The 20,910-nt window shown below is 66.6% G+C and overlaps 1 protein-coding gene across 1 annotated transcript in view; it reads left to right on the top strand.

Moving 5' to 3' along the window:
* Positions 1-2,660: 2,660 nt before the first annotated feature.
* Positions 2,661-20,910, top strand: part of LOC119105281 (rho GTPase-activating protein 21) — a 28,238-nt gene continuing 9,988 nt past the window's right edge. The window contains exons 1-4 of the mRNA XM_037228748.1: positions 2,661-3,066; positions 6,755-6,943; positions 8,039-8,146; positions 20,216-20,309. Of these exons, the coding sequence (XP_037084643.1) occupies positions 3,048-3,066; positions 6,755-6,943; positions 8,039-8,146; positions 20,216-20,309 (410 nt within the window). The 5' untranslated portion in view covers positions 2,661-3,047. The remainder of the gene's footprint in view (positions 3,067-6,754; positions 6,944-8,038; positions 8,147-20,215; positions 20,310-20,910) is intronic.

Raw genomic sequence — 20,910 nt, 5'->3', positions numbered from 1 at the left:
GCACGAGCCCCTGGCCTGGCAGACGCCTGGGACAGGCCCCCAGCGGCGCCGGCTGCTACTAACGCCGACCCGAGCAGGCGCTCAGCTCGGGCAGCTTAGACGAGATAATCCATGGCTTTTGCCTTACCTTTTAGATCAGCGAGATCCAGAATGCCAGCGCGCTGGTTTGTTTGAGCTCAGTGCATTTGAGCTGTGCATGACACCTACACTTTGTTATGATTGTGGCGAAGTCGGGGACAGGTGTGCCGACAGGCGGGGCTGGGGAATGCCCTTGCGTTGCTGCTTCAGTGTAGCGCCCCGAATGCTTCTGTCGTCGTGTATTTCGGAACATGGACGCTGCAACTAAAGCTGTCTTGGTGCTCCCACACAAAACTAGTATCAGACCTATCAACAGGCTGGCACTTTTTAATTCAAGTTCTTTTCGAATCAGAGGCGATCTGTGGAGATCCCACATGAACGGTGCACTCGATCTGTGGAGATCCCACATGAACGGTGCACTCGATGAAGCCCTGGACTAAGGAGCTTGTAATGGCCTTGTGAGTCGGGCTGTAGGCGGCTTATAGTACCTCGACATGGCTTATCTCGCTTCCGGTCCGGGTTGCCTTAATCCCCCATGCACGACGATAACCAATGGAAGATAATTCCCTCCGTTTTACCACACGCGATGTTTGCGATCGTGGCAATCGATTCCACTCGTGCGGAATTTGGCGCTTGTCACCCAGGAAACCGGGCCCACAAAAACCGCCCACCATTCTCGTCACGGGGCCCGGGCGTGTGTGTCCGGTCTGATCTGCTGGCCCCCTGTCTGCTTGGGTCCGCCTCTCTGAGGACCCACTGCGTGCCCGTCCAGCGGCGGTTGTGGTCTGGCTCGGCGCTCCTGCGTGATCCTCCGCCTCTCCCGGTGCCTCCTGGCCTGCTGCCCCTCCCCCTCCCCATCCCTTGATCTCATCTTGAGTCGGGCGGCTGAGTTTCGTCAGCATTTGGCCGGGCACCGCCGCCGGTAGTCTGGTTCCCAGGTCATGATCAGGACCGGGGCTCAGAGTTGGCGGCAAGGTTCTGCGCGTGGCGCTGGCCCCATGGCCGGCGCCAGTGACCTTGGATTGACCTGTGAACCCTGACCAGGTGCGCATCACCACGTCAGAGGGGGGGGGGACGTTCCGCGTAGGACCCGTAACCCAAATTTAGGGGTAAGCTTCGTAACGTTAGAAGGTTGGTCCTCGCGCACTTAAACCTATTTCGTGCGTCACAAGGAAACCTGAGTAAGCGATAGGTATAGTTCGGTCACTAAGCTACCGAAGCAACCTTTTTATTGGAGATCCCTTGGAACTTCTCTTATCGTGAGGAAATTCGGCGTTGCCGTGGCCAGGAAAGACCACACGCATGGCTCAAAGGGGCATCATGCATGAGACGGCCCCGCCGCCGCATGCTGTTGGTGGCCTGCCGTGCGGTCAGGCCGCCGGGCGCGCCTGACCTGTCGCCCTTCCTCGGCCGCGGGCCACGGGTGTGCCGGCCGAGCGGCGCGGCGGACCCGGCGGCTATGACCGGCGCCGCCACGCCCAGGGCTCTGCCGCCGTTGGCCGCCACGAGCGGGGCTCTGCCGCCGTTGGCCGCCACGAGCGGGGCTCTGCCGCCGTTGGCCGCCACGAGCGGAGCTCTGCCGCCGTTGGCCACCGCGAGCGGGGCTCTGCCGCTGTTGGCCACCGCGAGCGGGGCTCTGCCGCCGGTGACTGCCGCGGGCGGGGCTCCGCCGCCGGTGACTGCCGCGAGCGGGGCTTTGCCGCCGGTGACCGCCACGAGCGGCGCTCTGCCGCCGGTGACCGCCACGAGCGGAGTTTTGCCACCGACAACTGTCGCGAGCGGGGCTCTGCCGCCGGTGACTGCCGCGGGCGGGGCTCCGCCGCCGGTGACTGCCGCGAGCGGGGCTTTGCCGCCGGTGACCGCCACGAGCGGCGCTCTGCCGCCGGTGACCGCCACGAGCGGGGTTTTGCCACCGACAACTGTCGCGAGCGGGGCTCTGCCGCTAGGGAACGCCGTGAGCGGGCTCTGCTGCCTCTGACCGCCGCGCCTGGAGCTCTGCCGCCGGTGACTGCCGCGAGCGGGCGGTGCGCAGTAGTGGCTGCGATGGCCGGCGTCCGACCTTGGCGGTTCAGCCTCCCATCCGGCCGGCCGGCCGACCGGCTGAATCACGCGTCCTCCTAACGTCACGGACCCGTCACGGTCTGATCGTGACGCCGCGTCACGGGGGCGATGGCCGGTGCCGCCCACGGCGCCGGTCATCGCCGCAGCTCTGGTGCAGGCCGAAGCGACGGTTCGTCTCAGTTTCCCCAGCGGCGGTGCGTGATGTGGCCGACCGTCACACCCTGCCGCGGCTCGTGACGCCGCAGTGAAGCGGACCGCCGCGCCGGTGACCTGACATGACCCGGCGCCGTGCGTGCCGGGCCGGCGGTGGTGTTAGCGGGCGGCGGGCGGGTGCGGCAGGGTCGCCGCCGCTGCCGTGCTGGCCGGCCGCCGCAGTCGCCGCCCGGCCGCGCGCACCGCCGCACGCGTCCGCGCCGCCGCCGCCGCCGCCGCCGCCGCTGCTGCCGCCGCGCGCGCCCCGGCCGAGCCGGCGCCGCTCCAGCGGCCGCAGTGTAGCGCGCTCCGCCCGCCCTCTAACTGCGCTCGGTAACGCTGCTCAGTGACGCGCCAGTGGCCACGTCGCCAGACTACTTACCAAGTGCGCGTGGCTGTGACGCGTGCGATAACGCGCTCACTGCGCGGGGATCGCTACTCTGTGACGCACGCGCGTGCGTGCGCGCGAGTGCTCAGTCAGCTCAGTGCTCAGTCGCTGCGTGTGCGCGGCTTCGTGACTAGTGGAGAAGAACGAAGCAGGACTGGCCAGGTTCGTCGCTTGGCGGCGTGCGAGCGAGCCCCGCGCCGAGTGACCGAACCCTGTGCGTGGCCGCGTGCCGCGCGCGCCCGGCCTGCCCGACGGCGGAGTGCTCGGCTCCGAGCTGCGGGGCCGAGCGGTCGCCGATGGAGCGGGCGTCGGGCTCCGCCTCCGGCCAATGCAGGCGTCTCCTGCCGGTCAGTCGGCTCGATGCTGCAGATCGTGATCTGGGGACCGTGCTTGATCGGCGGCGGCGGGTGGGGCGGCCGCAGTGCGCCCCTGCCCTCGGGCTGGGGGGGGGGCGCCGGGCCCGGCTGCGCAGTATGCCACTCACGGTCAGATGATATACGGGAGCGGCTTCTGGGCCCGGCCGCGGGCGCTATCTGAGAGAGGCCGCCGCCCGGCCCGGCTCCGATCTTGGTCGATGTGCAGACGGCGGCTGTCGGAAAGCAGGGCCGAGCAGGCTGGAGCGAGCGCTCACGGCCGCCGCCCAGCCAGCGGCCGTGACACCGGGGCAGTTAGGGGTCGCCCCAGAGAAAGCCGCCGCTCCGGTCAGCACGGTTATGTGTGTGATTTGTGTGTGGCGGTGTTGGACTGCTGCGTTTCCCCCGAGTCACCTTCAGGCACCACCGTATTGGCCCCAGGTACATGTATCGGAAGGACACGGCCACCGAAGCTTTGGCACTGATCTGGCGCGCTTGGGCGCTGAAATTGCGCTCCCGGTTCGAAAAGGAGCTGGCGCTGTGTTTGGGTTCTTGAAAGGCCCGCGGCATTGTTCAGGATGAGCGCAGGGGAATATCCCTGCTGTTTCTATTCTCCTGCTAATCCACAGACCTGTGTCAATATACCTGAGTAAGGGTTCGGCTGTGAATGATAATGTCAACTGTCTCCCCGTTCTTAGTCACCCACACAGCCTTTGCATCATTGCAGGTGACTTGTGAATGGTTTGCCTGTCAGCTGGGACGGCTGTGTTCATTGATTCGCTGCATAAAGCCTATGGGAAGCGCTGGCAGATGTTGTCATTGATTTGCATCTGATACGTGTATTTGGTATGTTGATCACCTTGGCCGGTATTGTAAACAGGGCCATAGCCTTCCGGTGCCAAAAGCGATTATTCAAACTGGCCCGTCTGATTTCCGGCGGCCGCATTCATGAGCTTTGGAGAGTCGTCTGGTTGCCACACAGCACATCGCCATGTATGCCTGGTGCGGCGTACCGTGGCCTGCCATATATAAAACCACCCGCTGTAGCCATCAGCATATCCGCATAATAAGGACCTCCTTGTGAAGCATCTGCGCTTTAATGCATGTCAAAAATGGGCTGCGAATCATCGGCGCATTCGGGCTCCATTGTGATCGGCGTCGTCTGACGACGATGTCTCATTTGAATGTTTACGTCTTCCGCCGCCGGTAGCCCGATGCCGCGCTCTGCCCGTCTGGTCCACACACAGGGGGCGCCGGCCGCGTCCCTGTTGAGGAGTGGCCGCCTGGCTGGCGTCTGCGAGGGCAGCGGGCCGCGCGCCCGCGCTGTACGTCCCGCACCTGGCGGGCGCCGCGGCCGCCGCCTGAGCTGGAGCCGGAGCCGCCCGGCGGCCGCTGTGGTTGGAGCTGCCGACCGCAGCGGCGCGGCGCCCACCGGCGCGTGGGAACCCGATCGGCGCAGGCCGCTCCGGTGTCGCCGCATCCGCCGGCGGCCCGCGGTCCGGAGCCGGCTCCGGGGGCTGAGCGGTCCGCCTGGTCCGAGCGACCCGAGCGGCCCGAGCGGTCAGAGCAGTCCGAGCGGTCAGAGCGGTCCGCGTGGTCCGCTTTTTGATAGGCTATCATCCGATCGGTTCAGAAGCCGGCAGCCAGCGCTGCAGTTGCATTTGTCTGGGAGCGGGCGAGGCCTGTTGTGTCGTGCCGCAGTCGGCCGGCTGCCGTCCGATGGCACGCTAGCGTGCCGCCCAGTAAAAACAGAGAAGGCTCCGAGGCGGCCGGCCGCGCTCGGCCGTGCGAGGGGCCGGCCACAAACTTTCACACTGTTTGTGTTAGCTTATCGCCGCACAGGCAGGAAACCTCGGAAGAGACCGTGGCTAATTTGGACCCATCTGTATTGATCTATGTCAGCGGGAGGGGGGGGGGGGCGCGAGCGTCCCGCGCGACCCGTTCGCTCCGTCAACACGGCGTGGCTGACCGACGGCGGAGGGGGCGCCCGCGAGGAGCGAGCCTTCCGCCTCCCTGGCGGCGCCCGATGGGCTGGCACCGCGCGTCCCGCGTCGCCGGGTCGGGATCGGCTCCGGGCAGCGGCGGCGCGCGGAAGTGGCAGCGCTATCGCGGCGGCGCGCTGCTCCGTCCGTCATCGGCTCGCACCGGGTGGGCCAGCCGGCTGGCTGCCCCTCAGCCGGGTGTGAGAACTGCGCAGCGGCGCCGGCGGTCTGCACTAGGCCGGATCATCCCGCCGAGCGCCTGCAATTGAGTGGCGGGCTCAGCAGGGATGAATGGCACGGCGCTTTTTTACAACGGTGAATCGCCCGATTTGGAAGCACATGGCGCCAAGTTTTGGCTCATCTCTGTCCTCAGTGGTAGAAGTGAAGCTTCTCGGTACGGAGGGCCAGATGGCAGGGGCCCAGTGGCGCCGCTGATGTCATAACAAATTGCCGGCATTCCTCGGGCCAAGCGAGGGCGGAACGTAGGGTGTCTTTTGACAGGCCTGCAGCGCTGCGTCGCCCCTGTCAAGCCCAGATTGCCCAACAAGTATCTAAAAACACTCAGTGTTTTTTCGGAAAATCCGGTGTTTGGCCCCTGAGGATTTGTACCGAGGTGCACCCTTGAACCCAAGCGCTGGTGCCTTGGCCGGGCGGGGCTGGCACGTCGCAGCGAACAACGCACAGAAGGCGCGCGAGTTTGCCGGCGGCCGCCGTCTCTCCGCCGGACCGGCGGGCTGCCGGACCGGCGGGCTGCCGGATCGGCGGGCTACCGGACCGGCGGGCTGCCGGACCGGCGGACTACCGGACCGGCGGACTACCGGACCGGCGGGCTGCCGGACCGGCGGGCTCCCGGACCGGCGGGCTACCGGACCGGCGGACTACCGGACCGGCGGGCTCCCGGACCGGCGGGCTGCCGGACCGGCGGGCTGCCGGACCGGCGGGCTCGGCCGGACCCGACTGGGGCCGGCCTTCGTCGCTTCCAGGCCGCCGTGGGCTGGCGGGTATGACACGTCGGCCGGCGCGCGCCTCTCGAGGCCGAGGTCGGCGCGCGCGCGCGGCCCCCGGCTATCGCGCGGCTGGATCGCCACTGCGCGGCGGCCGCGGCCCCCGATTGAGGCGCGCCAGTTTTTGTGCGGACTGCTGGCCGCGCGCTGCTGGAGGACGCAGCTGGCCGGCCGGCGGCGGCGAACCGGGTCCTCCGGCGGCGAGGACGGCGCTCCTTGCCGATATCGGACCGGGACGGGACCCCCGGCGGCGGCTTGGGTCAGCGGTGCGCTAGGGACGAAGGGTGACGTCTGGGTGGATCCCTGAGAACGACAGACCTCCCTTCGGACCGCTGGGTCAGCTATTGGGTAGGGGAGGGGGCGGAAGAGACCCTCGGGAAGGCACCCTGACTGCGAGAGGCTCCTCACCTGATGCCCGGCCTGTTGTAGCATATTTGCTTGTGATCGCTTGCGTACAGCCAACGAAACTGTCGTACGAGCTTTGTCATATGCAGTGTGCATGCCGTGTCCTTTTTTAGCTTTGTTCGCCATTTTTGGACGTCGCTTAGTTTTAGCTACGAGCTATATGGCTGAGCCATGTAATATTTTTGCAGCTAGTGTTCCGTCCGTTTGGTTTTGCCGTTAGCCGTGTCGTGCGCCGGGCCTGAGCGCCGCCGCCCGGCCGCCCGGTGACCACTGTCCGCCTGTCGCCGCTAGACGAGCCGGCCTTGCCTGTGACTGAGGCCCGGACGCCGAACGCGATGCTGGCGGCCGGCGCCCACACCCACCCTAACGGCGCCCTGCGGCCCCGGCGCCCCAACTTCCTGCCCGTCACCCCGTGCTATGACGGGCCGGCCGGCCGGCTCAGCCCTACGGCCGAGGAGACCGTGCTGGCCGGAGACCCAGGTGCGATTGGCCGCCTGCGTGCTGTTCTCTCCTACAAGATATGTCTCTCTCCTCTCGATGCTATGTTATCATCTCTTCTCTCTTCTCACTATCTTCTTCTCTCTCTCTATACTTCTCTCTCTCTCTCTATCTGCTCTCTATCTCTCTTCCTATGCCTGCTCTCCTCTCTCTCTATTCTATCTCTATCTCTCTTCTCTTCTCCTCTCTCTCTCGCTCTATCTAGCTGCTCTATCTCTATCTTCTCTCTCTCTCTCTCTGCTCTCTGTCTATCGCTATCTCTCTCTCGCTGCTCTCTCTCTCTCTATCTCTCTTCCTCTCCTATCTCTCTCTTTCTATCTCTCTCTATCTTCTCGCTCTCTACCTATCTCTCTCTCTCTCTATCTCTGCTCGCTCTCTCTCTATCTCTTCTCTCTCTCTCTCTCTCTCTCTTCCTCTCTCTCTCTCTCTCTCTCTTCTCTCTCTCTCCTTCTCTCCTTCTCTCCTCTCTCTCTCTCTCTCTCTCGTCTCTCTCTCTCCTCTCCTCTATCTCTCTCTCTCTCTCTCTCTCTCTCTCTCTCTCTCTCTCTCTCTCTCTCTCTCTCTCTCTCTCTCTCTCTCTCTCTCTCTCTCTCTCTCTCTCTCTCTCTCTCTCTCTCTCTCTCTCTCTCTCTCTCTCTCTCTCTCTCTCTCTCTCTCTCTCTCTCTCTCTCTCTCTCTCTCTCCTCTCTCTCTCTCTCTCTCTCTCTCTCTCTCTCTCTCTCTCTCTCTCTCTCCCTCTCTCCCTTTCGTTCTCTCCTTCCCTTCTGTCTTTCCACGTCCCGTCGCTCGCTGTATCTCTTCATCTCTGTCGCACTCTCACTCTCACCGTCGCTCGCGCGCTCGCTCACCGTGGCTGTCTCTCACCTCCCAGCAAGTTGTTTGTCGTTGTGGCCCCGCTTGCGCTGTGTTCGACCCGTCGCAACAATCCCGTTTGATTTGCCGCGCCCGACCCGCCCGTTTGTTTTGTTGGGGCCGGCGGGCGACCGTGCCGCCCGCTCCGGCCGCCCGCCCCCGCTGCCCGCCCCGCGCCGCGGTGCCGCGCTCCAGCGGCTGACCAGCCGCCGCCGTGCCCGACAGACACCAAGTCGCCGCCGATCCGACTGCCGTCGTCGCCGCCGCCAGAGCCCGGCAAGACCAGCACGCCCAACTCGCTGCTGGGCGTGGTCCGACGCCAGAAGCCGTGCGGTGAGTACCGCCGGCGGAGCTCGGTGTGTGGCCGCGTGTCCCGGCGCGGCGGCCCCTGCCCGCCGCCGGCCGCAGGCATCCCCCGTCATCTGCAGGTGTCGGATGGTGGTCTGCTGGCCTGTGGTCGCCCCGAGTCAGACACGAGCTGTGGTGTCAGTGTCTTGTGTGCGCCGGCGCGGATCGGCTTGGTGCGTGTGTTTTCAGGCGGCGTAGATCTGCCAGCTGTGACTCCGTGACGATCTTGTTCTGAAGACGTTATTCAAGGATCTCCGCAATACCGCTAATGACCAGCACAAGTGAAACGCGTCAATTTCACAAACTTCTTCCTGAAGCGACATTGCGTAAGGGCCGGTGTTTATTTGAATAGCAAAATCGACGTTTAATGTCTGAATCACTAATGGCCGGTATTCACGCACCGGTCATTAAAGCCGTGCGCTTGGCGCAGTTAGAAATGCCGGCCGTCGTTGCCAGGTGTGGTGTGCGGAGACAGGGCGGGCTCGGCGCGCGAGCAGAGGCCGCCATGGCCTCGCGGCGCCGCACGACGTCCGCCGGGAGGCGACGGCGTCTCTCCGGGCGAGGAGGGCCGGCCGCAGCGGCCCGTTCCGCGTGGCGCCCGCAGAATGTCATCTGCGGCCGGTGCCGCACGTTCTCACGCGCCCGCCGCCGGTGAAAGCGGCGGCCGGGAGGGAGCGCTCCTGCGCACGCGGCCGCGGCAGGCCGCCGACGGCCGCTGCTGTCTGGTGATGCCGACGCTGACGGGTGCTGTCGGCCTGACGGGAGGGGGGGAACCGGCCGCTGACCGCCAGCGAGTCCAGGCTCCGCACCGGCGGCCGGACCCGTCCGTGGTCCGGCCGCCGAAGCCGGCGTGTTGCGATCGGACGTACACATCCCACGGCCGTGCTCGTGCTTATATCCCTGCCTTGTGCTCTGTCGCCGCTCGCCGCACGCTCGGCGCTCTGTTGCGTCCTCTCCCTCCCCCTCTCTCCCTCTCTCGTCTTGGAGCCGGCCGGCCGTCGGGGACGTCGTGCCCATATATGGTGGCGCGGTCCAGCGACACCGAACGGGGCGCCGAGTGAGAGACGGAGGCAGATGCAGAGGGTATGACAGCCGCGGACCGGCCGTGGCGGGCGAGACGGGAGGCGGCAGACGCCGAGCAGAGCGCGTACTGAAGGGCAGGGGATGACACGTGAGGTTTGCAGCGCGAGGCGGCAGATACCACGCCGTCAGTGGCCACGGCGGGGAGCTGGCTCCTGCCGCCGAGAGTCGGCTCAGTGGCCGCGGAGTGGTCGGCGGCCGCTCCTACTGCGTGAAGACTTGGACCCTGCGCGCCGGAGGACCAGCGCAGCAGGATGACACGCGCCGGCCGCTGCCGGCTAGCTGGAGCTCGTTGTAGGTCGGTGGGTGGGCCCGGCACCGCAGTGCTGGTGACGTGGTGTGCCGGCGCCGCACACCCCACATGCCGCCGTCTCGCCGGCCGACCAATATCTCACCGGCTAGATAAACAGTTTATGTGCAGTCTGCACCGGCTGCGTAGTGGGCTCGCGACCTTTTCATTTAATTTCATTTTATCATACGATTGGCTGCCACAAAGGTAGCGCAATGAAGGATTGTCACGAAAGTAAAAGCCGCCTGTCTACGCCGCCGTCGCCGCCTCACTCCTCTCCTGAAGGGCGCACATGAGGAGCGGTCAGCCCTGACCGGGCGGACGCTGCTCTCCGGCTGTTAGCCGCGACCGGCCGCCGTCGGCCGCCGGCGCACCTGTCCACGGACCGGGCACCGACGAGCGGCGGCCGGGCGGCGGCCTTGGCCGACGGGGCTCCGGGGTGGTGGGCCACGTGGCTGGGCTGGCTGATTGCCCTGCTCTCGGCCAGCTAAGCCGGCCGCAGACGGGCGGCTGGCTCCGACGGCGCGGCGCCGCATCGCGCTCAGCCGGAGAGGCGCATCAGCCCGGCGACCGCCCCACCGGCCGGCTCCTGCACCCGGCGACCGCCCCACCGGCCGGCTCCTGCGCCCGGTGACCGCCCCGCCCCACCGGCCGGCTCCTGCACCCGGTGACCGCCCCGCCGGCCGGTTCTCTCACGCGCCGGCCGCTGAGTCGGGCGACTCCGCCCCCACCGGCCACTCATCAGCGCTGGCAGGCGGTGTTCCCGCGCCTGAGTGACGGGAGCGCGCCAGACGCGGGTTCCGAGCACCGGCCGGCCTTGTAACGGCGGCGGCGGCCGTGCAGGTGCGCCGCCGTCGCAACACCCCTTCCTGATCGGGGTCTGCACTCACGGCTGTCGGCGCGCTCCCGCCGACGGGGCGCGCGCGCCGGCGCCCGCGGTCGGCCGCCGTCCGGCTGACGGCTGACGTCCGCTGGCCGGCGCGCGCCGCCCGCCAGCGGCGGCCGGCCGGCCCGGAAGCGGCGCCGTCAAGGATGCGTGCCGCGTGCCCCCGGCGGCGGCCCGATCGCGTCGGGCCGGCTGCAGCTGCCGTCATTTGCATCGCTTCTGTCGAGCATATGCGGTGGTGAAAGGACAGGTACGAGGTCGCGGTGGAGCCGTGTAAGGTGGACGGAACGCCGCGAAGGCAGCCGCCACAGCGAGAGACGATTCCAAATGGCACTGGAATGCGATTTTTTTCGGAATATCCTGTTTATGAAGGCGCTTAAGGACATGAAGAACGCGGCAATGCCAGAGAGGTATTTCTTGAGTGACAGGTAGCATTTGGTGGAAACAATAAAACCTCCGTTGTTTAAGCTTCCAAATGCGTGCGCAGCTCTTCAAAATGGGTATGGGAAGTCCGGGAATTGTACACGCCACGTGATGTCTTATATTTACTCAAACTACGTCCGCGACATTACATCAGCTTAGATGAAGTATTTGTTTACAGCATTTGTTTACTTTTCTTACGACAACAGCACACCGTTGCACTTAACCCCTGTTCAGAAGGTGGTGACTGACCCCGGAGGAGCGCGTCGCCGCCGTGCTCTGCTGGTGCGGCGCGGCCCTGTGAGGGGGGCGAGAAGCGTGCTCCAGATGTGGTTGCCACCCGGCGGTGCCGTGCTCTGCTGGTGCGGCGCGGCTCTGTGAGGGGGACGAGAAGCGTGCTCCAGATGTGCCTGCCACCCGGCGCCGCCGTCCATTGGCGTCCGACTCACGTAACCTTGCGTAACGGCAGCCCGGCCCGCCGGCGGCCGCTGTGCCGTGACCGACGGAGGTGCGGCGCCGGATTAGGGGCCGGTGCGCTGCGGCCTGCAGGTCACCGGCCCCGCTGACCCGGCCTGACACAGCCTGACCCGGCCTGACCCCAGACAGAGCTGGAGGAGGGGCAGCGTTTATGAGCGCCGCCACTGTCGGGCCATGTTTAGCGGCGGCGGTGGCTGGGCCGTGGCTGGGACGGCGCCGGCCTCGCGGCGAGGTCGCGAACCGGCGCCGGGGCTACCGGCCTGGAACAGAACGGCCTCGGAGTCGTCCAAGAACGGACACAGACCGCACTGCCCCCGGGACAGTCACGGCATGGAGACGGAGCGCCACACGCACTTCGGAGGGCTCGCACCCCGGCTGGCGGTGCAGCTGGGGCGCCGCGGAAGCTGCCGACGCTCCTGCAGCGCCGGCGTTGCGTGTGTGCAGCCGGCGCCCACGGGCCGGAGCTGGGCCGGGGCTCCGGCGGCCACGCCGCCCGGCACCGTTGGCCGTGCGTCTGTCGGGGACGCTGCGCCGACGGGTCGGCCGCGCAGGACCGGAACGCCACCGCGGGCTCGTCAAACACGGCGCCGGCCGTCTCGATCGGTCACGCCGTGCATCAGGCGCGCCGCCAGCGCAGCGCCCCGCTAGCGGCTGACGGCGCGTGGGAGCTAGGGTCGAGCCGGACCGTCCGCCAGAGCCGCCGGCCACTTGGGAGCAAGCGAGCGCGTACTTTGCCCGGTGTCTCGGCCATCATCATCGCCATCATGGGTCGGGCGGATCGATCACGACCGGGTGCTGTTTGATGCTGACCCGGAGGGAGGGAGGGAGGGGGGGGGGGGGGTACTGACGGCGCCGCTGTGGCTCGTGCCGACTCCTGACGTGACGTCCATCTGGCCAGGCGGCCGAGGGCGGGCCGGGCCGGCTCCGGCCGTCTGTGGCCGCCTGGGGCCGCCTGGGCGCGCGTGCGGAGCCGCCGGCCGGGAGGCGCTGACGGTGCGCCACGGTCGCCCGGCGCCGCCGTCCGTCACGAGGAGACGACAGCGGCGGCGGCGGCGGCGGTGGCGGTGGCGGCCCCCCCGTCATACCCGCCCATACGCTCCTCGGGGTGGCTGTCGCCGATGCTGAGTCTTGTTTGAGGCGCGGCGCGGCGCGGCTCGGTCACGCAGCGTGGCGCAGCGAGGCGCGGCCTGCGGAGGCGACACGCCGCTGATACTGGAGCTGGGGAGCAGAACGGCCGCTTTCAGTCGGTATATTTGGGGAATTTCACGCACCGTGCTCACCCGGCCACATCCTGGGGGTGCCCTGGTCACGCACGTCGCGTCGTCACGGCTGCCGAGCGAAGAGTCGTCGACCGGCGACCTGTTGAGCTATTCTGGGGTAGCGGGGTCGCGACCAGCGTCTGCCGAGGTCACCAGCTAGCTAGCTGGGGTCCGGATTGGTGGTCACCCCGAGGTCCTGGTTGGTGCTTCGAAGCCTCTCTGGCTGGTTCCCGTGTGTTGGTATGCCTGCTCAGAGCAAGTACGTAACCACGGACCGGTCATATGGTAATTTGCTCTGGGGGTTCCCGGCCACGCCCTGGTGCTTTGCATCCCGTTGGAAAAGCTCTCCCGATGAGCCAGGAATTTCTTTCCGATTCCTGGCCTTGTCGGTCGTGGTAATCGTACGTAGCATTCGTGGTACATCGCACGCAGAGGCGGGCTGGGCGGACATGCGGCGGCGTTGGCGCCGCGCGGCCGCGCCGGCCGGGTGGCGCGCTCAGCTCGGCGGATGGCGGCGGCTTCCGGCGCTGACCGCACCCGGCCGCTCCGGCGCCGCGCGCACCCGCCGCGCCGTGACGCCGCGCCGGGCGGCGCCGCGACGCATGGCCGCAGCGGCGCCATGAGTCACGGCGCCGCGCTGCGGGAGCCGACGCAGCGCTGATATGAGGCAGATCGGCTCCGGCGCCCGATGATTAGTGTTGCGTCATGTGCGCGCCATCTCGTATTTAGACTCGTGGGCGGCCGGTTGTCGATTCGGTGGCCCTGTATGGGTTTGTTAGGGCCAGCACGGCGCCGACGTCGCTGTAGGGTCCGGCAGGACGCGTGTGTAGCACGGTGGCTGCGGGCGGAGCTGTGCAGCCGTTTGTGCTGGCTTCCTGATATCGTCCCGTTGTTGTCGCGACCGGACCGGCGGCTCTGCGAGTTCCCACCCCGGCCGTGCCCCGTCTCATATTTATTTTGAGCCGCGACGCGCAGGCTGACCGGCCCCCGCCGGGACCCCGCCGGGTCCCCGCCGGGTCCCCGCAAGCTGACTGGCCCCCGCCGGGCCCCCGCTCTCCGGCTGAGCCGCCTGAGCCGCCATCCGGCCGGCGGCCAGCGGCTGCGCCAGCCTGCGGCTCGGGCCGGATCGGGGCAGCAGCGGAGGCAGCCGCCGGGCCTCGGAGCGGCGTCGGCTGGCCGTCGGCTGGCCGTCCCGTCGTTGAGTCCCCGGCGGCCGGCAGAGACGCGCCGCCGTCGGCCGTCCTGCCGCCGGCCGGCCCTGGCGGCCGGCGGCGGCGCGCCCGGGTTGACCAGGTCCGGCCTGGCCGGTGGACAGGTGCCGGCGCACGCCGTCAGTCCGGCGGGTGGCGCGCCGCCGGCCGGGGTGTCCGTGTGGCGGCCGGTGACGTGCGGCCCAGCGCCGGCCCGAGGCATGCCCGCCCACCGCCTGATGGCCGACGGCGATCTGGCGCGGCTCACTTGGATCCTGCGGCTGCTGCTCCGCGGCCCGGCCACGGGTAACGGCCCCACAGCCTGACCTCGACTGACCTGGCGCCGTCCGGTCTGGTCTGGTCTGGGTCTGACCCGACCTGATGGGGTCAGGTCAGATGTGGTTCGACATGACGTGTCATGGTCCATGCGGCTCCGGTTTGGTGCCGCTTTACCTTGACCTGGCGTCGCGTGCTAACGTTGCCTGACCGGGCCGCGCCAGGGTCTAGTGTCATAAAGCAAAACTACGGGTTTTCGCATTTCTGAATTGCGTCGTGAATGCATACGGACCGAAAACAGCTGATCTCTCCATCCTTAAGTCATTGATGGCTATGACGTGCCGATAGTGGCGTAGTACTTGACTGACTGGACTGATCGAAGTGGCGATTAGTATTTGACTCCAAACGGGGCTTATCAAAGGCACGTAAAATGCTGGAGTTTTATGAGGCTGGGCCCTGGCCTGCCCGCGTGTTGGATGATGCGGTGTGGTGTGAAAGGGCGTGTGCGATGGGGGCCTGGGCGATGACACGGTACAGTCGCCACGCTCTGGCCGGGCCAGGCTCCATGCAGCCCTAGCGGATGGTCTGCTAACCTCTTTTCTGCCGTACGTGACCCGACGGGACCTGACCTGACTTGACCTGACCTGACCTCTGCCGGCCCGGTTTGGCGCTGTGGCTGGCGGCGTCTGTGTGGCCGCCACGGCGGACCTGTGCGTCCCGGGCCGGCCGAGGCCTCCCGGTCGCCGCTGCGGTTGGGTAATCGCGGCGAGCCTTCCTTATATGCCGTGCCGGCTGGGGAACTGGCGCGATGCCGCTGCCCGTCGCCAGAGGCGCTCACACTCGCTGGCGTGCGCTCCTCCATGCTGCCGCTCTGTGCGTAATCTCGGGAGTGGTCAGTCGGCGCGGTTTGCGGTTGGGCCTGTGGCCGGGACCCCTAAGCACTGTAGTAGTTGGCGGTTTGTGTTGAACATGTTGTGGCCGTACAGAAATACTGGGAATGCATCCTGTCTTTCAATTTTTGATTTTCAACCTCAGTTGCTCCAACTTTGCTTTCTCAGATACAGGCAAGGCGCGTATATCGGATGCTATATTAGCAAAAAAAAAACCGCCGTTTGTTGATACGTTTCCAAGATCGTGGCGGTCCGTCGTTTTCAACGAGTTTTGAACGAGCTGGCGGGTTGTCGCAGTTTGTGGCGACAGCCACCAGTCTAGTGATCCCGTGCCGTCTGTGTCGCCATGCCGGCGGTCGCGGCCCGTCCCATCCGTCTGCGATGACGGCGGCCGGCGGCGGCGCCACCAAGGCCGACCCTGGCTCGGCGGCCGGCCGTCGAGCGCCGCCGCCGCCGCATCACGCGCGGCATCGATCACACCCGGAGACGGCGGCGGCCGACGCAGTCAGAGACGCGCGGGAAGGAGGCGGAGTCTCCCGGGCGGCACCGGCCCGGGCTCCAGGACGGGACGGTGGCACGCGGCTTCGCCTCGGCGGCATCCCGGCGCGCGACTGACCAGCCCGCTGACCTGATCCCCGTCGGGCCGCGTTACACGGCGCTCAACCGGCACGGGCCTCATCTTGAAAGCCCGGCGGGCTCGGTTCGCTGGTGTCGGAGGTCATGGACTGCAGTGCAGGCTGCAGCGCAGCTGACGCCGATCCGCGGTCAGATCGGGATACGGCGACTGGCCGGCACGGGTCACGTTAGGCTTCGCCACCGCCAGAGCTGCGACCCCACTCCAGTGAAATCCCGCCGAAACCTTCCGAAACCACGCCGGAGCTTCGTCCGCAGCCGTGGGGAACGCCAACAGAGTGGCGGTGGAGCTGCCGCGCCGCGCAGCCCTGCCTCTTGTCCGACGGATTGGTAGCGGCGGAGTGGGCCCGGCCGGCCGATGGTATCGTCGCCTGCGGGGTCCCGCGAGGGCACGGCCTCCCTCGCCGGCCGGCGCACGGCCTTCGCAGGTGGCCAGGGGGCAGCGGCGGCCCGCCTGCTGGAATTGGAGCGGGCGGAGACAGGCCGGCGGAGGCGACGGAAGCGCACGGCGGTCTTGCTGGCGCGACCGGACCGGCGCGGGTGGGGCGGAGCGGCCGGACAGGGACAGGTGGGGCGGTGGGACGGAGCGGCGCGGGTGGGACGGAGCGGCCGGACAGGGACAGGTGGGGCGGTGGGACGGGGCGGCGCGGGCGGGACGGAGCGGCCGGACCGGCGCCGGGCGGGGCGGCCGACACCGCGGATGATGGAACTGCGTCTCGAACGGCGGCGCCGTCATCACGACCGGATTACATGGCTCAGCGGCGGAGGTTGTTAGTGTGATGGCCTGTGCTATCCGCCGGCTGTCGGATTAGTCGGGAAGGCGCGGCTTGAAGCGCCGCCGAGATGCGGCGTTCGGCCCGGGCCGGGCGTCGGCGACGGATATCCACAGCGCCGCGCCGGCAGCACACACACACACACAGACTGGGGAGCGGCCGGACCGGAACCGGACCGGTCAGCGCGTCCCGGCGCGGGGCGCGGCGCCCCACCCGCCGTCCGGCCGGGGACGCGAGGCGTGGGCGCTATCGCTCGTCGCATCTGACCGGGCCAGCCGGCCGACCTGCCGCCCTTCGGACGCCGGCCGGAAGACCGCCGCCGCCGCCGCCGCCGCCGCCACCGCCGCCACCGCGCTACCTTGGCCGCGGCGGCGGCGGCGGCCACCGGGCCGACCCGCCAGCTGGCGGGGGCGGGCAGACGCGTCCTCGGCCGCCTCCTCTCGCCGAGCAGGGCGCTAATGGCCGAACTAGCTGGGCGGCTGGGCTGCGGGTGGCCCGATCCGCCCCGCCCGGCGCGCCTCGCTCCCGCATGGTGCCGTGAAGGCGCGCCGGCCGCTCTCCTTTTTTCCTGGTGTTGTCCAGCCGCTCCCTGCGTGTTTACGGAGCGGCTGGGGCGACGGCGGTGCCTCGTTTGGGCCAGCGTTTTGTCGCTTTCCACTAATTGGATAGTTTCTCGATCAACTGATAGCGCGTGTTTTGGAAACTGTTATCTGCATTGTCGAACGGTGGTGTGGTCGTGGGTTTATTTTATCGATGTGTTCCATAAGCGGCCCGATATTGCAAGGGCCGTCATTTCTACCAGGACAGGCGTGACGTGTTGCTGGTCTTCAAGAAAACTTCAAGGCAGTTCAAGGGCTATTTTCAGTTTGTTCAACTTAGCTAGCAAGTTGAGCAGCCGTGATCATGGTCTAACCATGTTAGCTAAAGTCGCATGTCACGCAGGTTTGGTCATCGACCCGTCCTTTCACCGACACTTTAGTTTTGCTGATCATCGATCGCGACCGCTGGTCGACCTTTGTGAGAAACGGATGGTTTCCTGTCTGCAACACTTCACAGCAGAACAAAAATTGGGGTGTTCCAGCCCAGCCATCAATGGCCAAAAAAACATCCGGAGAGCGTCTTTGTGTAATCAGCGTACAGCACTAAAGTCGGGCTAATCCGGCGGTCTTGCGGCGCCACCGGCGGCAGAGGAGTCGAGACGGCGGTAGAGGAGAGAGGGAGCTCGGACGCTGGCAAGGCTCCGGTCACGCGCGCGCGCCGGCGGCCGCCGCGTTCCCAGCGCCGGGGCGCGGCCGTCGAGGCAGGACGTGCGGCTGAGCCGCCGTCCGGCCACTGACACGCGCTCGACAGCGGCCGTGCTAATGATCTGCCCGGCTGCCGGCCAAGCGGCCCCGGCTCCGAGCGATGATTGTTGGCGCGCCGGCGGTAATGAGCGCTCCGGTGGCGCCGCCCGGCGGCCGCGCGGCGCGGCGCAATGTGGGCCGCCGCTGACCCGCTTATGCCCTGGGGCGTACCGACCGCTGCTCTAACGGGCCGGCCGTCGGGAAATGGTGTGAGAACAGCGCTTTTTCTGCGTCTGTTTGCCCACCGCCGAATGTCGGATTTGCCGGGCCGACGGACGCGCGCGACATGGAACGACGGGCGACGTCACGCGCGCCGCCGACGCCGCGCCGCGCCGCTTTTTGTCGCCACGCGAGCGGCGCGCGCCGCGGGCGCCGCTCGTCATGCGAAGCTGCCGGACGCTGGGCCGGATGGCTTGGGTGGGCGGGGCACGGCCGGTTGGCACCGGCCTGCCGGGCACCAGCTGGGGTCGACGCTGCTGATTGGTTGTCTGAGCTGCTGGTTAGTCTTAGGATTGTTCGTGGTGTGTATTGGGTTTGCCATAGAACTGGTGTATTAGACGTCGTTTGCCAGAACGCGTGGCAGCGCGCAGGGTCGGCCTTCAGCGGGCTCGAAGTTCTAGTGTTGTTGCTCTTTGTTGGATTTGGTTGGATTTGCAATTTGTTTGAAGAACTGGATTGCCCAGACGCTGTTTTTAATGTTAAAAGATTACTGGACACGTAGTAGTGTGTATGAATAATCACGTCGATATTGACACCATTGCATAATGAGCTGAGCTTTGTAATGGACCGTTAACCCTCGAAGCGGTCTGCTGTGTTTGTTTGCACCAATACTCGCCGGGGCCGGGGCCGCTCTTGCACCGGCGTGTGGTGTGTGGAGGCCACGTCTAGGGAAAGGGCGGGAGCCTGTTTTGCCAGAGAGGAGTATCGACACGTATCGTGCCGTAGCTGACAGGCTTAGACACTCGGCTTTCATCGCAAGAGCGGCCACACCTTGAACGCAGCCCTTTTGGCCGGCCGTGGTGGACGCGGCGCACCCTGGCTTGTTGTGCAGCCGACAGAGCCGGTTATGAGACGTTATCTGGCCTGGACGGCTCGACAATATCACACAGGTGCGCCCGGACGACAGCTGGGTGGGCGCGCCAGCCCGTGCTGCCTCCATGAATCACCCCGTGCTCGCGCTTCTGTCGGGGTCGTCCAGACGGGCGCGGCTGCCGCGGCGCTCGGTGCGACGCTCGTCAGCCGGCGGCCGTCCGCCGACCGGCGTCGAGGGCGCCGCTCGTCTCGGGCGGTCCGGGTGGCGGCGGCGGCAGTCAGGGTCTGCGGCCCGACGGGCCCGAGGCGCTCACGCTCGAGGACGGTGTGGCGGCGCTGCCGGCCTCTCCCGCCGGCCCCGCGCCGACCCCAGTCGGAGCAGGCCCGGAGCGATGGCAGCGCCATCTGTCGGTGGTCATTGTCGCATGCCGAGCACGATCGCCCCCCCCCCCCCCCCCCTCCCTCTCCCCGGCCCTCTCCTCGGTCCTCTGGCCGCCGCCAACTGCGTGTGGATATGATGAAGGCGTTTGACGCGGCGCCGTCCTGCGCAGGGAAAAACGCGGTGCGACCGACCGCGCCGGAATGGTAATCGGCTGGTGACTCAGCCTGCGCGCTGGCGAATGTGGCGCACGGTCAGAGGCGGCGGCCGTCGGCCGAGGTGCCGGGGAGGTGCTGGGATTGCGCCGGCTAAACAACCCCACGCTGATGGTCGAAACGGACTTATTCGTCGTTACGTAACCAAGAAAACAGTGGAGAGACAACTGCCCTTAGAGTGAAGTTGAACGTCGCTGTCTTGAAGGCTGCCGCCCGGCTGTAGTCCGTAACAACGATGGAATGCCTCCGTTAGAGTAGGAGGACGCGCTGGTTCGGCCGGAATACCTCACCGGCTCCTCAGGACCGGAGTCGCACATTCCAGGGACTGCAGGTCCCGATTGCCGATTCCGCACGCCTCTCCCGCGTGTGGAATCGAGAATCCGATCGGAGTCCGATAGAGTTGTGCACCGTGGCTGATTCTATCTGGCTCTTTGCGCTCGTTATAGGACGATGAATTATGCACCGCCCTCTGAATGCCGATGTGCGAGCCTGACTGCCCCACGCTATTCGCTCAGTATATCTGATGCTGGTGAATGAGAGAGCGAGTGGTGGTCTGGGAGGCTTCGGATCGAAGGAGCTGTGTCGAAACAAGGACGAGCGTTTTCATCGGTCGTTGATTTGGCTTCGCTCCGGATGTCGGAGCGCCTCTTGCTACGGCGTTTGCTGTGGTGATCTGCCTCCTAGACTGCCGGTCTGCTCGTGTCCCGACCCTTGCCCGGTGGTTGCCCTTAGATCTGCGCTGGGTGCCGCGCTCCCCGCGTTGCTCAGCACCGCCAGCGGCCGGCGGCCGGGCAGGGTGGGTCTGATGCCTGCGTGCGATGACTGGTGACGCTGGCGCCTGTTGGCCAGCGATGCCGTCGCGCTGTGACCGGTGCCTGCCTGCGCCTCTGACTCGGCTGTCCCGCTCCCCAGGCGAGGACGACACGGACCGGACGGTGAGGCGCATCTCCTACCTGAAGGCCACCGCCGGCGACGGCCTCTTCCACACGGGCTCCAAGGAGGATCGGTGAGTACCCGACTGACCCCCCCCCCCCCCCCTCCTCCTCTCGTTGGCCGCCGGGCGGCGTCCTCTCTCGCTGGGGCTTTCTGTACGGCTGTGACTACCAGGGCTGTGCCACCCCGTGTGCCTGGACGGGGCCTGCGGTGAGAGCAGCGGCGGCGCTGGCGCGCTCTCCTCCGTGTTCCTCGTTGCCTTTTACCTGCCTCGGCCTGCTGGCCTCCTGCGCCGTACACCTTGTGTCGTGAATAACGGTGTGCTACTAAAACTGCGGGTTCTCGCGCTGGATTCGCCTTTGATTCTGAATCTCTGCGGTTTTGGTTCGTGCAGTTCTCTGGTTTATCTGTTTTTTTTTCCTTTTCTGGTTGCCATGATGTCGCGAAGTTTCGCCGGCTTTCCGTGGCTTTTTTAAACTGCTTAACGACCAGTTGACGATTTTGCTTTCATGTACAAACGTGCTGCTTGGAGACCAACCCCATAATATGGACTGTCCACATGGCAGCTAGTCAGAAGAAGTATGCACATGTATCCATCTGCAGTATGCACTCATGCGGGCGTTATTTGCCCGTCGGCATGTTTGCCTACGCTGGCCGCCGCACCGAAAACTAAC

The sequence above is a fragment of the Pollicipes pollicipes genome, unplaced genomic scaffold (genome assembly GCF_011947565.3).
Source record: "Pollicipes pollicipes isolate AB1234 unplaced genomic scaffold, Ppol_2.1 Scaffold_6138;HRSCAF=7277_pilon_pilon_pilon, whole genome shotgun sequence".
Classification (NCBI taxonomy): Eukaryota; Metazoa; Arthropoda; class Thecostraca; order Pollicipedomorpha; family Pollicipedidae; genus Pollicipes; species Pollicipes pollicipes.
Note: the sequence above shows the minus strand (reverse complement) of the source record. Positions and strands in the feature narration are given on the sequence as shown.